General features: G+C 37.7%; 1 protein-coding gene across 20 annotated transcripts in view; it reads left to right on the top strand.

Annotated features, from left to right (window-relative positions):
• STAU2 (staufen double-stranded RNA binding protein 2) overlaps nt 1-17301 on the top strand; it is a 310084-nt gene that overhangs the window by 105051 nt on the left and 187732 nt on the right. For 19 of the 20 annotated variants that reach the window (XR_007148653.1, XR_007148652.1, XM_047842650.1 and 16 more), the window contains 3 exons: nt 9774-9933; nt 11193-11300; nt 13450-13662. Coding sequence is in view for 18 of the 20 variants with exons in the window: in XM_047842650.1 (XP_047698606.1) it covers nt 9774-9933; nt 11193-11300; nt 13450-13662 (481 nt within the window). In the remaining 2 variants the exon portion in view is untranslated. The remainder of the gene's footprint in view (nt 1-9773; nt 9934-11192; nt 11301-13449; nt 13663-17301) is intronic. The other variant, XM_047842661.1, reaches the window with a different exon arrangement.

Here is a 17301-nt window from a genome sequence, read left to right as displayed (position 1 = left end):
TTCCCACCAGTCGCTTGTTACTTAATTCTCATGTTCTCTAGTACCTCCCAGCTTGAACACTGCTTATCAAAACTAACTGGTTAAGTTCATTTCCTCTGACTCTGCACTTGTACCCAGGAAGCTACAGAAAAACAACTGTGCTGACTGGTCCCATCTTGAAATAGGGACCACAGTCCTTCAGTGGACTTCTAGCAGTGCCTGCAATCCTACTGTATTCTCCTAGGTGGTTCAGCCTCCTGTTTTCAGAGAGGAGTTACCCAGACTATGCAGTGGCCTGCCAACTGCCTCTCTTTGGACAAACAGCAGCTAGAGACTTAATTTAATAAGTCAGACCATGTCACTCCCCTGCCTAAAACCCTCTCTGATGGCTTCAATCACATGTGGAATCGAATTCTGACTTACCTGCCTGGCTACTTTTCAGACCTAGTTTCCTACCACTCGCCCCTTGACTCATTGCTATCCAGGTACGAGAACACTTCCTGTTTTTAAAAAATGGCTGTATGTTACCTCTGCAGGGCCTTGGCACTTGCTATCTCATTTGCTTGGAACATTTTTTTTTTTCCTCCAGGCATTCATATGCCTGGAATTCTCCCTCCATTCACCTCTTTATTCAAATGTCACTTCCTAAAAGGCTCTCTTACTACTCTGTTCTCTTACTTTACTTTTCTTCTAACCCATCTTATCAGTTGCTACTGTTTTATTTGTTGATTGTCTCCTGAGGGCAGTCTACCATCCCTAGGGATTAAAACAGTCCCTGGCATGAATTAGGCCCTTAATAAATATTTGTTAAATTAATTTAATTCACATAGCCCCTGGCAGTCAAGCAAGGGCAGGAAGAAGACCAGGTCATTAATTTCTAAGAGTGCAAAAGGGAGGGATGCTGCTTGTGCCCTCCCCCAATTGGATAGGCTCATTTCTGGGAGTCTGCCAGGACTGTAAATAGGAGTAGGTGAAATCACCTAGGAAGACTCTTCTTGAGAAGATTGGATGCAAGGGAGAGTCAAGATTTTTTAAAAAACTTTTTTTATTGAGGTAAAATGCACAATAATGTAAACATCATTTTTACTATTTTCAATTATACAATTCTGTATGCTCTGAATTAGTACATTCACATTGTTGTACAACCACCACCACTGTCTAATTCCAAGACATTTCATCACCCTTAAAAGAAAACTCATGCCCATTAACAGTTACTCCCCCTTTTCTCTCTTCACAGCCCCCGCAACCCCTAATCTGCTTTGGTCTCTGGATCTGCCTATTCTGGACATTTCATCTAAATGGAATTATGCAATATGTAGCCTTTTGTGTCTAGCTTTCATTTAGCATGTTTTTAAAGTCCATCTACATTATATCCATGTATCAGTACTTATTCCTTTGTATGGCCCTATAGTACTCCATTGTATGGATATACTGCATTTAGTTAATTGATCTATTGATTGATGGACTTTTGGTTTATTTCCACCTTTTGGCTATTATGGATAATGCTGTGAACATTTGTGTATACATTTTTGTTTTTGTTTTCAAAGAGGGCACAAGTGAGCGAGGGGCAGAGAGAGGGAGAGAGGAGTGGGGTTCACCCAAAGCGGGGCTCATGCTCACTCGAAGTGGGGCTCTTGCTCACCCAAAGTGGAGCTTGAGCTCACCCAGTGTGGGGCTCACACTTAGGAACTGCCAGATCATGACCTGAGCTGAAGTCAGATGCTTAACCAACTCAGCTACCCAGGCGTTCCTGTTTCAATGCAGTTTTAAATTTCAGTTTTTTTAAAAAAAATTTTAATGTTGACTTATTTTGAAGAGACAGAAGCAGAGCATGAGTCGGGGAGGGGCAGAGGTCTCAAGAGGGAGACACAGAACCCGAAGCAGGCTCCAGACTCTGAGCTGTCAGCACAGAGCCCGATGTGGGGCTCGAACTAATGGACCACAAGATCATGACCCGAGCTGAAGTCGGATGCTTAACCGACTCAGCCACCCAGGCGCCCCTAAATTTCAGTTTATATATATCTAGGAATGAAATTGCTTGGTCAAATGGCAATTCTGTTTAAATTTTTAAGGAACTGCCAAACTTTTCCACAGTGGCTGCCCGACTATAGCCATTCTAGTGGGTGTGAAGTACTATGTCATTGTGGTTTTGGTTTGCATTTCCCTGATGGAACATCAGCTTTTAAGCATGAGCTTCAAAAACGTTAAGAGAAGAGACAAAGAATGAGAGAGAGTAGTAAGACTGCAGCCAGCATGGTTTCCTGGACTTACTGTGCTCCCCCAAATTCTCTTTGGTAACCAATGCGACCATTGGTCTCTGAAGTCTAATTTGACTTAAATTGCCTTAAGTGCCAAGTCTGGCAGGACTTCTGCATAGTTTATAGTTAGTACCTCTGCAGTGTATGGTGTTCATTTTATCTAGTTCATTCAGAGACAGCATCGTGTAGAGGCTAAGATCATGGGCTCTGGTGTGAGATTACTTGGGCCTGGGGCGGGGGGTGGCCTTGGGCAAATGAAATATCTCTTCCTCATTTCCTTATGTGTAAAATGAAGTTGGGGTTGTTATGGTGACTGAGATTAGTATGTATAGTGCTTGGAAGAGTGCCTGACACGTATTGACTGCTTTGTATATTTTTGTTGTAATCATGATAATGGTGATGATGATTTATCTCGCTATTCATTTAGGGAAGGGGAAGAATAGGTTTATGCTGGATCCAAGTGTAGGATTTAGAGTGGTGATTGTGTATTTACAAAATGGGGCTCTTTGATAACATGCTGTGCTTTCCATGGTCTTATTGTGGTACTAGCATCAGTAACACAGTACACATTATTTACTCTTGTGGATTATATTCTGTGTTCCACAAGTCACTCTGCTAATTAATCAAATTTACATTTGGAACACAGATTTACCTTTATTTGGATTGGGACTAGACTTATTTCAGTTAAACATTTTTTTTTGTTTGTTTTTTGGTTTATACTCTAGTACAGCCGTATTATTAAAAAAAAAAATTGAAATTGGGGCGCCTGGGTGGCGCAGTCGGTTGAGCGTCCGACTTCAGCCAGGTCACGATCTCGCGGTCCGTGAGTTCGAGCCCCGCGTCAGGCTCTGGGCTGATAGCTCAGAGCCTGGAGCCTGCTTCCGATTCTGTGTCTCCCTCTCTCTCTGCCCCTCCCCCGTTCATGCTCTGTCTCTCTCTGTTCCAAAAATAAATAAACGTTGAAAAAAAAAATTGAAATTACGAAAGAGAACATCATTTGTAATTCCATCACTTCAAGGCATCCTGTCCCAGTTTTTAGTACATATCTTTCTGTATTTTCCCCTAGGCATTTTAGACATCATTATAATAATTCTACAAATAGAATAGACTATCCTTACCCTCCTTTAAAGCTTATTTTCAGCTGCCCTGTGAATCTTTTTTAATAGGTCCTAATTTTTGAAATTCCTCAAGACTTAACATTTAGATCCCATAAGAGATATATTTTCAAAATTTATAGATGTGAATAGAGAAAGAACCCTCTCCTATCTAGACATTTTATATACATACAAGCTTGAAAGTGGGCCAAGGACTATTTTATGGCTTTATGATAAAACCTATTATTTTTCTATAGCAAGTAAAAGAATGCTTAGCAGTGCCAAAATGCATACAAAGAGTCAAAATAATCAACATGTCATTTGAATTCTAAGTTTTGGCTGTTAGAGGTCTTTAAACATAGATTCTGCACATATTTTACAGATAAGTAAACTGAGATAGAAAGATTAAGTGACATTTCTGCTTTCAGTCAATGTTAGAAATAAACACAGAAATCAAAAGCCTCTCCTTATTAGATGAGAAGATAACATGTTCATGTATTTCGGGACATAAACCTGTAGAGGAGATATGAACACTTAACCTGGGTTGAGATTTATGAATAATGCTATCAAATAAAATGAGGCAATTATTTCTCAATTTTTAAAAGTTCTCATGTTATTTGGAATATGTCTTTCTCACCTTGTAAAAATGATACTTAGGAGAGTAGACATGTTAGAAAAAAAAGCAGTCACTGAATGGTAGGGGAGGACACATGGATTTTAGTTGTTTAGACTCATACAAGAGGAGTCTACAAAGAGAGCATTAAAGAAGTAACTTTAGGCAGGAAGGCAAGGATATATGATATGGAAACTTCTTATAACTGACAGTCAAATAGAAGTATACGAATAAAATTATGTATATTCTTATAAGAATACTTACATAAGAATGTAAAATCTTCCCTTAACTCAAAAATCAAAACCAAAACTCTATAAGGAATGTCAGACAGTGTTAATTCAAAGGAACCAAATATACATCCTGTCTTTACTGCTGTATTGACTTGTGATGTCTTGAAGATAGGCCAAATCTAAAGACTTTTTTGGGATTTAAAGAAAGGGAAGCATTTTATTTTATTTTATTTTATTTTATTTTATTTTATTTATTTTTGCTTTTATTTTATTTTATTTGAAATTTTATTTGTTTAGTTTTTATAAGACTTCCAGCAGACAGAGGGCAAAGAGGCATGGGGGAAAAGGCCTTACAAGCAGCCTTTATAAAACTTAGACCATTAGGACTGTAACACTCGATGCTCATTATTCTGACTTTTCAGTTTGATGGTTACTTGATTGTATCTCTTTTTTGATCCTGCTTGGCTTGACATACCATAAAAACCTAGAATTTCATTATGGAGCTCTGTTTGTTTCAGTGGCTATTTAGTAAATTGCTTCTGAAGTCTACTAGTGGACCTTAGGTTTAGACGGAACTTGTATTAGGTTCTTTAGCTTACCAAGGACATAACAAATTTCGTAAACAAATGTGAACACAAAAATAGAAGAGGATAAAGCAGATTTTTGGGAGATGACTTAAGAGTTTCCTGAGTCTTGAGCTCTGAAGTTAGATAGACTTCAGTCTGATTGCTCACAACCATGTTGGGGATATTTGTTAGCTCTCATGGTGATCATGGGGGCATCTGTCTCACCTGGCCGCTGTGAGGTTAAGTGAGAGACATATATAGGAAACCTAACCATGATGCTACAGGAATGTGTGTGGTCGTTTGCTTGCGTGGAGTTTGAAGTAATCAAATCACGTATGCTGTATTGTGAGCTGTGGTGATATCGTGGAGCAGTGGTTCTCAGACTCTTAGTATGAAAGATTTACCAGGGAATCTTGTTAAAGTGAAGCTTCTTGTTCCATCCCCAGAGACTGATTCAGCAGATCAGGATTGGAGCACAAGAATGGACATTTTTTTTTTTTTTCAACGTTTATTTATTTTTGCGACAGAGAGAGACAGAGCATGAACGGGGGAGGGGCAGAGAGAGAGGGAGACACAGAATCGGAAACAGGCTCCAGGCTCCGAGCCATCAGCCCAGAGCCCGATGCGGGGCTCGAACTCACGGATCGCGAGATCGTGACCTGGCTGAAGTCGGACGCTTAACCGACTGCGCCACCCAGGCGCCCCAGGAATGGACATTTTTAATAGGCACTGAGGGTAATTCTGATGAGTGGGATCACACTTCGCAAAGTATTTTGGAGGCTGTGGGTCGAGGCCATTTGACCCTGAAACTTTAATAGCCTGGATGAGTGAGTTTTCATGGCTCATTTTTTAATAACAGTCACTATGCAAATATAAACATTGCAAATCACTATGCAAATATAAACATTTAGAATAAAAATTCTAATTGAGAAAAATCATTTAAGAATAGCAATGTAAGATTTCATAAATACCTAATTTTTAGAAATGTGTACATCACTTATTAAAAGCACTTTACCTAGAATGAGCTTAATGTTTGAAATAAATAGAAAAAGAAATTCTACTTAGAACATATCAAGCTTCAAAGTTAATAAACTCTGAATGTTCCTTTAGTAAAGGAAACAGGTATTTAGAGACCTGGGCCTAACATACAAGGAGACTTTCTGCATCATTTCTACCATAATTCAGTCTGGGTGCCATTATTGAGGGCATTCTGGTTAATTTTAATTGTCACCATGATATGGGGAGATGTGATATATAAGGTAATCAAACCATGCGGGGTAGAATATTAAGAATCATTGTTAAGTAAGAGGATGGAATGAAACTAGAACAAAACAAGTCAGGCATTTACTCTTGGTATTTCCTGTTGTTAGTGCTAGAATAGTTTACTTTTTATGTTAAAATACAGCAAACCTGATTTCTCCTCTGATAGTTACACAATATAATATACATATACATATGTATCCACATGCATACACATATACATATATAGAGCCATATTTGATGGCCACAAAGGAAGAGGCCCCAAGGGCTCTTTAGTGTGCAATTAATATTTTGGTCAGAAAATCAGCAGATTGTTTCAGTATGGTTATGTGTTATGACATCATATTCCAGTAAAGTCATAATGAACAGAAATTTTGTTTGTCTCTGTGGCAAACCGAAATGAGTTTTGTAATTGTCAGCAGGCCTTAGTGATTATAGTGGCGCCCACTCCCTCTACTGTAGTTAAAGGTCTGTTAGCATTCCAGTTGTGGACCTCTGTTTTCAGAAGTGTATAATTAATTGTAAACATTTGCTCTATGGTGAAAGCTTGCCATGTAAGATCTCAGTACAGGAGTCAATTTCTGATTTCAGGTTGTCTGTTTTAAAGTTTTATAGTGGAACCAGTTAAAAATATCCATGAAATACTGTGTAGGTGGAAAACTGAATTTTGTGGTGTACACGATGAAGATAACCTGCATTTATTTTGTTAGTCTTTTAAGATCTATGCAGTAAGCGTATCTAAAACAATAGGAAAATGCACTTCAGGAATGCAGTGAGAGATTGTGTACCCCAGTATACTAGTTCTGTAATCGAAGAGCAAAACAGATTGTGGTTTTTGATGCTTCGTCTTAGCATATTAAGAGTATTTTACTGTAAGTGATCTTTTTCTTCCTTTAACTTTTTTTATATTTGCCTGTTTAAAATGAGAACCTATGACATAATGAAAACACATTTAAAATACTTTATCTTAAAACAAAATAATAGAAAACTGTGGCCAAGAAAATTGACTTTAAGAATTTAAAACAGCGACCATTTCTTTTTTTCCTACTCTGGATTTCTCCACTGCAGTTGACAATATTGATTTCCCTGACATTGTGTCGTAATTTCTTTCCTAACTCTGACCCCCTTTTCGTCTCCTTCACTGCCGTCTATTGTTTCCCCTGCCTTTTGATCACGGGCCTCAATCAGATCCCAGCCTTAGGCTCTCCTTTTCGGTTCCTTTACACTTACCCTTTCCAGGTGCTGACCCACTCACATGGTTTCAGTTATTGTCTCCCAGAACTGCATCTTCAGGGCTGATGTCCCTTTCTGGTCCTTTACCTTCTGTAAGCCTTCGCTAATTAGTGCCATCTGCCTGCCGAATTCTTCTGTGACAGGCTCTGTGCAGTTTATCTCAGGCTGAATATAGAACCCCGCTCTTCAGATGTCCAGTAATCATCCCAAACGTAGTAGGACTTCAGTTGGACTTCTCTTTGCTTTGAAACAGACATTTTTCAGCACCGGACTGATTTTAACTTAATTTTTTTTGACATCATGTTGTAAATCCACCACTCCCATCAAAATCAATCCTTTTACTTTTACTGAATTGCCCAATTCAGTGGTATTAGTTCTCAGTCATCATTTCACTTGGTCTATGAGTATAATTTGCCACAATTGCCCCCTCCCTCCTCCTAGATCTACTTTTTCCCATTTAACTTTCAGGAAGGACCCTGTGCTTGCCTGTTCTTCTTCCTGTCACTCCTTCCCACAGAGTTCTCACTGTCCTGTGGCTTTAAATTCCATCCATATATTGATGACTTTCAAATTTTATCTTCACCTTGGACCTCTTTCCTAGAGTCCAGACTTAGAGTCCAGACTTGACTGTTCATTTGACATCTCCACTTAAGATGTCTAAGCAGGCTGAGTGATTTAATATCCCCCAACCAGAGCGGCTCATACCCACCCCCAACAAACCTGTTCCTTCTCCAGTCTTCGCTGACTCAGTGTACAGGTACTCTATCTTCCACTTGTTCAGCTCAGAAGCCCTGGGGTCATCCTTGACTCCTCTTTCATATTCCATAATTAATCCTTTGGTAAACCCGGCCAGCTCTGCTTTCGAAATCTGTTCAGAATTGAACTGTTTCTCATTACTTGGACTGCTGCTACCCTAGTAGGTCCCTGTTGCTGTTCCCTTGTGTTACTGCAGTAGTCTCCTGATAGATCTCCTTGCTTCCATCATCATCCCCTACTGTTCTCAGCATAATCGTTAGGTGATCCCTCCAAAATGCAAGTCACGTATGTTACTTCTCTTCCAAACCTTCTAGTGGCTGGCCATTTCACTCAGGGTAAAAGTTGGATCTTTACAATAACTTTTATGTAAGGCACTAAGGAATCTGGCTACCTCTTTTCCTTTCTTAGCTTTCCTTTTCTCACTTCCTCAACTGTAGCCAGATAAGCGTCTTCTGAATTAATTGAGCATACTTGGCACACTGCTGCCCCAGGACCTTTGCACTTGCTGTTTTCTCTGCCTCAGATGCACTGTTCCAGATATCTGGGTGTTGCCTCCCTCAGTTATTTTAGGTCTTTACACAATTGTCTTATTCTCAATGAGACCCTCCTTGGCCACCCTGTCTAAAATCTACCTCCCGAACACTTCTGAACCTTTCCTTCTTTTTCTTTTTAACTTAGATCTCTAACATACTAGATACTCTGCATGTTACTTTAGTTACTATCTGTCTTACCCAGTACAATGTGTTTTTGTTCATTGTCATACTCCCTTGTCATATAGAATGTCCTCCACAAATAATTGTTGAATTAGTGTATTTTATTGCATATCCTCTTAATTTTTTCTTCTTAATTTCTTCTAGGTTTGTTCTTTCCTCACTCAGCCCTTTTATCGCCTCATATCTTCATCACTGGTGCTGTCTAGTTGTGACTCCTTACTTCAGTTTTGTTAAACGCGAACCTGCTAAAATTTCTCTCTTTAAATACGTTTTATTATTACACTGCTTGTCTGCTTAAGAATTAGCTTACCTCCCCATTCTTTCTTATGTTCGATCTGATCTTACTACTTGGCAAAGTACTCACTCCTTTGGAATGGAGCTGTAGCTCTATCTCTCTGCCCCTCCCATGTCTAGTCATAACTCTTCTGCTGAAGGCACAGAAATCTGCGTCCTGTCCCCTGAATGGGCTTGCTTGTCTCCTGCCTCTGTTGCGAGTCTCCTCCTTCAGCACAGACCATTTGGCTTGTTTCTGTCAAAATCTGACTGAAAACTGGGGCGCCTGGGTGGCTCAGTCGGTTAGGCATCCGACTTCAGCTCAGGTCATGATCTCATGGTCCATGAGTTCAAGCCCCGTGTCGGGCTCTGTGCTGACAGCTCAGGGCCTGGAGCCTGCTTTGGATTCTGTGTTTCCCTCTCTCTCTTCCCCTCCCCCGCTCATGCTCTGTCTGTCTCTCTCTCTCCCTAAAAAATAAATAAACATTAAAAAAAAAATCTGACTGAAAACTTCTTACTAGAAGTCTTCTGTGATATAATTGAATAAATTTTACTATATTAATTTATGTTTCACATTGTTTTCTCTAATATATTTTTCATGGAGATAGATACCTATAGATATATTGACTCATTTTATCTTTTATAAATACATTTGTGAGGTTAAAACTTTACTGGGGTTAATAAGAGGGTATATAGTACATTATATGGTTGGTATCAATTTCAAGAAAACAAATCTTATTGATGATTATAGAATGATTTTATTGAACAAACATTAATATTTTTATTTTCTTATTTTAGGTATCATTGCCCAATGCCCAAGATCTTTTATGTTCAGCTGACTGTAGGAAACAATGAATTTTTTGGGGAAGGAAAGACTCGACAAGCTGCTAGACACAATGCTGCAATGAAAGCCCTTCAAGCACTGCAGAATGAGCCTATTCCAGAAAAATCACCTCAGGTATGTTACTGCTACATGTGACTGTCTCTTCCTTATCGTTCCCTGGTGAGATTATTAACAAGACAAACAAATGCATTTTTATAAATAAAAGAAATCATCTCCTCTGATAGGAAAGAATATTAGAATGGTGGCCTGCTACGATCTGCCTCTCAGATTACGTGCCTCCTGCACTAAGCTCATGTGTTCCTGCTAGGATGACCTTACCTTGGAGAACTTTGGTTCACCCACAGAGTTCACTTCTGAGGCAACACAGGATTTAAGGATATGAACAAGGATGGGAAATAGCATTCATTTACCTTAGATTTAATGCTATGTTTACTGAGTATAGAATACACTGTGTTAATCTAGAGTCAAGGAATTTAAAGTGGAAGAGATTTGTGTGGATTTTTTTCAGTCCCACTTTATTTTACAGACCAGGATATTGAGGCTGATCCTGAGTAATTTCACCCATTCCATGGCTTTGGCGACTCTCTCTGTTGATTTCAAAATAGTATCTCCAGCCCAGACATGTCTTATAAGATACCTTGTTATTGAGCTATCCACTTAGTTATTGCAAACTGTACTGTTCAACCCCTGCAGATGCCCTGCTATCAAACCTCTTGTCCTTCCCCTTTGAGATTCATCTTAGTTAATGGCCGACGTAGGTGTTTTTCTCCTTGTACACTTTCATTATGACTCTAACCTCTGTGCTTATCTGTTTTTACACCACGTCGTAAGTTTCTCAATAGCAGGGATACTGTTTCTTGATCTTTTTATCTCTGAGACTTATCCTGTGTTCAGCATATATGAAGCCCTCCAGAAGTATGTGTTAAAGAAGTGAATAACTAAATTGGTGCCAGAACCAAAGAGCTCCAAAATCCTGGTTTACATCCTGTACTCCTTCTACCATTCAGTGTTTACAGAAAATTAAATAGCATTAGAATATTGGGGATATTCTAATGGGTGGGGGATACAGATCTCTAAAGAAAAGTGAGTCTGGGGACATAGTATAAACTCAAATTTGTATATGGTTGAGTAAAATTTTTCCACATCAACATTTATTCTTCCACTTTGGCGGCGGGGGGGAACCCTAAAAATTAAATTACAAAAAGCCTCACAACAAAGCCTACAACTACTCTTGTTACATAGGAATCCACAAGATACAGTCTCTAGTTGCTTTTTTCTTATTGTATTTCAGATAGGCCCTCTTTATTGTAGAATATATGTAGCAGTTTGCTACAAAGCGGGTTTTCATTGTCATCCTGTATTTTGTGATTTAGAACGGTGAATCCGGAAAAGAAATGGATGATGACAAAGATGCAAACAAATCTGAGATCAGCTTAGTGTTTGAAATTGCTCTGAAGCGAAATATGCCCGTCAGTTTTGAGGTAAGTGCTCAGTAGAGATCTTTCATGTCTCTCCCCCTGCTCCTCACTTTTTAAAATAAACGAACAAATAAATTAGCTGGCATACTAATCTCCTGAAAGAGTTCAGGTGCTTTCTTATGCTCTCACTGTCTATCATGAAATCATATAGGCCCTGGAGAAAGTAGAATATACTTTCTATACTTACTATATACTTACTATAATATACTTACTAGAATATCATGGATTCCTGCGGATCTCTTTGGCTTTGCTGTATTAAACTTTTTGTATGTATATATATAAATATATTTATATATATTTTTTTTTGTGTATATATATATATATATATATAAAATTTGTAGACTTGTAGTATGCTACAAATATGTTTAGTGTTTTTGGTAGGATCAAATTGAAAGTATTCAAGTTAATATTTTGTGACACATATATATGGATATCTAAATTCTTCTAAATTTGTGGAACCAAAATAGGTTTAAATTTAACTTTTACCAGTAAGTCACAAACAAGTAATTAGCAGCTCTCTACGTTACCGCCAGCTAAACATGTCACAAAATATTTATAAAAATCATGTGAAATATAAAAGGGAAAACATTTTAAATCATTGTAATACCTTCTTTATTAAGAGGTCATTAATTTTGTAACTCAGATATCTAAAAAATAGACAAAACCCAGGAAATAAGCTAAAACGGTTGTAGAGTTTCCTCCTTCAAAGTGTGTGGAGTTCACCTACTAGAAAGGTCCCACATTTTATTCACTGTCAAGATCAACTGACCTTGACTGAGAACCTGTCTTTTTAGACACAATCCTCCTAAAGTTGGGTTATCTGATTTCTTAGCCTCTAGCAGATTAAAAGCAGAATGAGGAAGGCAGGAATAGAATGTACTTGACGGCCTGTTGGTCCTAGCAAGAAATGATAGGGAAAATGTACTATCAAAAGTAATTACCTATACTCAAAAATTGTTGGAGCATGGGCCTTTTAAAGGCTACAATGAATAGGAATAGTTTTACAAGTCTTAGAATTCCTTGAAAGCATCAATACATTATAGTATAGAATATTTGGTGTTCATAATGATCTAATGTGAACAATAAAAAGGTCAAATATTTAGTATTCTGTTAAGTTGGTAAAATGTGTACTTTTTTTTTCTAATTGAGGAGGGTGCCCATCAAAGTTATTAAAATAAACAGTTTTAGTGTTTCAACTAGTAAGGTTAAATTACATGGATAGTATGCTTCTCATAAGTTTCTTAACCCCAGTAATGTTGGATTATTGAGATACTGTGTTGTTTTCCTTTTCCTAATTGGTATTATTAGAAGACAAAACTTTAATGTAAACTTACATGGTAAACTATTTAACTAAATAGGGTTTCTTTTATGAAAGGTCTGAATTTTGAAGGAGACTAAAGTTTTTAGCATTTGGGTTTTGGAGAGCACCTTTCCTCCAAAAACTGGAATATTTTAAAGAGCACATTAATACAGGGTTTAGGAATGCTCATTCATAGCTGGCAGATTCATAATCCATTACTCTAGAAACATAGGTATTTTTTTATGGTATGTCTACTTACCTTTTTAAGATCATGTCACAGAGAGTAAACATTCCTTTCTATAAAACAGCCTTTGAGGTCTCCATCAAAAATAGGTTATTTTCACCCAAAAGTTATTTTTGAGAGGCTTCCACTTGTAGGATGCTTTATGGGCTAGAGAACTCCAGTAAGAAATAGTCCTTGGACTTCAGTAACTTATTCTTACAGAGGAGAAATTAGATATTTACACAGTTATATACAAACTATTATTCTGGATGGTCTGTGTAGCTAATCCAATATGGTATGTTTTATGTTCTTAATTTTCTGTTCCATAAGAAACTGGGTCACCATAATTAGAATTGCCTATTTTAAGCTAGTAAAATACAAATTTTGAGTGTGAATTGAATGTATTTATTTAGATTTTTGTTCTTTCAACTTCATTTTATTAAGCAGCATAAGTATCAAAAAATGAATGGTCCCTATATAATGTCTATATAACTTTATTAAAGAAATCTATAATTTTGGCATAATTTTTTGTGATTTCAATTTTGATTATGATACGAGTATTTAAAAGATGCATGAGATGATAACACTACTTAAGAGCCTATATTCAATAGTTTACTTATATTTAATAGGTTATTAAAGAAAGTGGACCACCACATATGAAAAGCTTTGTTACTAGGGTGTCAGTAGGAGAGTTCTCTGCGGAAGGAGAGGGAAATAGCAAAAAACTCTCCAAGAAGCGTGCTGCAACCACCGTCCTACAGGAGCTTAAGAAACTCCCGCCTCTTCCTGTGGTTGAAAAGCCAAAATTATTTTTTAAAAAACGCCCTAAAACAATAGTAAAGGTAAGTGTGTGCTTGTGAACATTAGTCAGGTTTACTATATAAATATTATGGTAACTATAGATAAAAATTTTTCCGTAGGACAGGCACCTAAATGTATGGATTATATACAATCCCAGAGTTACCAGTGGTCCTGGACTATAAATTAATAACACTCTATTTTGTTTTAAAATTCTTTTTACTGTTCATTCTTTTATTTTGAGAGTGCGAGAGAGTGCATATGTGATCAGAGTGGGGGGGGGGAGGGATCAGAGAGAGAGAGAGAGAGAGAGAGGGAGGGAGAGAGAGAGAATACCAAGCAGGCTCCACACCATCACCGTCGAGCCTGATGTGGGGCTTGAACTCACCAACTGTTAGATCACAACCTGAGCCAAAATCAAGAGTCGTATGCTTAACGACTGAGCCACCCAGCACCCTTGTTTTGCTTTTAGACACTTGTATACCTGTGTTTGTTCATCAAAAAACAGTACCTTCCATATTTCTAGTTTTTATGGTTTAAAAAAATACTTTCTCATTCATGGTCACCATGTGATTCTCATCAGGACTGTGTAAGGTAGATGACGTTACCCCTCCTTTTACAGTAAGGTTTCATGAAACATGCGTGCTCAAAGAATTTGCTCGCTTTTATTCACCTCACGTGTGGGACAACTTGAAGGACTGTTTTCCAACCCAACGTTCTTTCTGCATACAGCACTGTAATGTAGTAACTTGTTGGGCTCTCATGAAATGATGATGGATTACAGAGTAATAATCATATGAGTCATACTAATGCTGGTGACGGTGGCAGCAGCTGGTAGGTATAAAGCACCGTGTGCGGCCAGCTTTGTCCCAGCACTTCGTGTGCTTTATCACATTTGATGCTAGCAGCAGCCCTGCGAGGTAGACGGTACTATTTTATTTCTGTACTTTCAGGCATGTAGAGCTTGGCCAAAGAAGAAAACAGAGCACACACTTTTGCAAGATGCTGTGACTCTTTCTTTTACTGGAGCAGGTTTTTCTGTTTACATTAACAACAACAACCCAAAAAGGAATGAGCTGAGTCGGCACTGAGTACAGGACACTGCCCATGAGTGCGCACTGTGTATGGGATGAACGAGCTAGCCTTCTGTGTACAGAGAGAGCCTTCAGTTGCCAGCATGTCACTTGCCAGCTCAGTGTCACTTCTCTAGCAGACTTTGGGTTAGCTCTAGGAATCAAGGGTTACAAAAACACGGGTTTGAACCACATGGGTACATTTATATGCAAATTTTTCTGTAAATACAGTATTATAAATGTATTTTTTCCTTATAAGTTTCTTTTTCTTTTTTTCCTTATGATTTTCTTAATAACATTTCCTTTTTTAGTGTAAGAATACACTATATAATACATAAAACATACAAAATATGTGTTCATTCACTGTTTCTGTTATTAGTAAGGCTTCTGCTCAGTCGTTGGCTAGTTAAGTAGTTAACCATTACCAGTTAAGTCTTGGGGGAATCAAAACAAAAAAACAAAGTTATACACAGATTTTTGACTGAGTGGGGCGTTGCCCCCGCCCCCCCCCCCCCCCCCCCACACCTTGTTCAGGGATCAACTGTATGTTTTATCTGTGACGAACCTCTTTTGTTTAGATTGTACTATGGTTCAACTGGTATTTTTATAGGTTTTCTGCATTTTGTAGCTTTGCTTTATTTAAAAATACATGCATACATATTCACATAAATAAGTACATAAACGTGTGTTCTTAATGAATACTATCATTATGACAAGGTGTAGGTTATGCATTCCTTGAAATAGCATTCTACATGGTATGTAAAGTAGACTAAAAATAAATGGCAAATAGATACACTTACGTGTTCTAGTGGTTCTGAGGGCTGGCTTTCATTCATATGCTCTAACCACATGGTTAGGGTGTAGGATAATGGTTGTTTATTTTATTTATTTATTTATTTATTTTTTTAGCATTTAAGTGGGTTTTTGATTGAAATACATTTGACATATAACATTGTGTAAATTTAAGGTGCACAACCTGTTGATTTGATATATTTATATATTATAATTGTCATTGTAGGGATAATTAGCACCTATATCATACCACATAATTATCACTTCTTTTTAGGAGTTGGAATAATTAAGATCTAGTCTCTTAGCAAGTCTGATGATTCCAATCCAACATTGTTGTCTTTTTCACTCTACTGTACATTAGGTCTGCAGAACTTATTTACTACTTGTTGCAAATTTGCACCCTTAAACAACATCTCTCCTATCCCCCTACTTCCCAGACCCTGTAACCACCATTTTGCTCTCTGTTTTTATGAGTTTGGCTTTTTTAGACTCCATGTATAAGTGAGACATGCAGTATTTAGGATAATGGTTTTCAGAACAGAACGTTTGGATTCCGTTTTGAGTGTGAATCCCTGTGACCTGAGCAAGTAACCTAACTTTTCTAATCTTACATTTTGTTTTTTATAAAGTAGGAATAATAATTGAACTAGTTTCATGGGATTGTTATGTGTTAACTGAGATAATACACAGAATGTATTAGTAATTATTATTAAGTATTTAACAATACAAATAAAAAGTGCTCAATAAAGATTATTGTTATTCTGTACCTGTCTATTCACATTTTAGATGTATGTGAATATATCTTTGGTCTGTTTTCTGAAATATTTTTTAAGCATTTTTATCATTGGGGTGCCTGGGTGGCTCAGTCTGTTGAGCGTCTGACTTCAGCTCAGGTCATGATCTCACAGCTCATGAGTTCGAGCCCCATGTCAGGCTCTGTGCTGACAGTTCAGAGCCTGGATCCTGCTTCGGATTCTGTGTGTCTTTCTCTGCCCCTAACCCACTCGCATTCTGTCTCTGTCTGTCTCAAAAATAAATAAACATTAAAAAAAATTTTTTTTAAAGAATTTTTATTATTGAAGTATAGTAGAAATACAGTGACATACTTGTGTCTGGAGTACAATATGTTGACTCAGCAGTTCTACACATTACTGAGAGCCCACCACGATAAGTGTAGTTGCTATCTGTCACCATTTGTTATTACAATATTATTGGCTGTATTCTCTATGCTGTACTTTTTATCCCTGTGATTTATTTATTTTGTAATTAGAAGTTTGTACCTTTTAATCCCATTCACCTATTTCACTCATCCCCCTCCCCCCTGCCAACCACCAGTTTGTTCTATGTATTAGTGAGTCTGTATTTTTTGTCTTAAATCTTTTTATGTATAAAATCTATAGCTCTTCCACGATGAAAGAACAGTGCTCTACATCAGAATGGTAGTACAAAACTGGTCACAATAATTTCCATCGAATTTATTAAACTAAATCTAATCTTAATAAGTTATGAATAATGAGCCATTAGGCTAGAAAAGATCTATACTTTTTTTTTAAATGTTTATTTATTTTTTGGGAGAGAGACAGACAGAGCATGAGCTGGGGAGGGGCAGAGAGAGAGGGAGACACAGAATCTGAAGTAGGTTCCAGGCTCTGAGCTGTCAGCACAGAGCCCGATGCGGGGCTCAAACTCACAGACCACAAGATCATGACCTGAGCCGAAGTCGGACACTCAACCGACTGAGCCACCCAGGTGCCCCAGATCTATACATTTTTATATAGGATATAAATATAACCCTATTGTTTTTAACTATAGCCATTA

This window comes from Prionailurus viverrinus, chromosome F2 (assembly GCF_022837055.1).
Source record: "Prionailurus viverrinus isolate Anna chromosome F2, UM_Priviv_1.0, whole genome shotgun sequence".
Taxonomy (NCBI): domain Eukaryota; kingdom Metazoa; phylum Chordata; class Mammalia; order Carnivora; family Felidae; genus Prionailurus; species Prionailurus viverrinus.
Note: the sequence above shows the minus strand (reverse complement) of the source record. Positions and strands in the feature narration are given on the sequence as shown.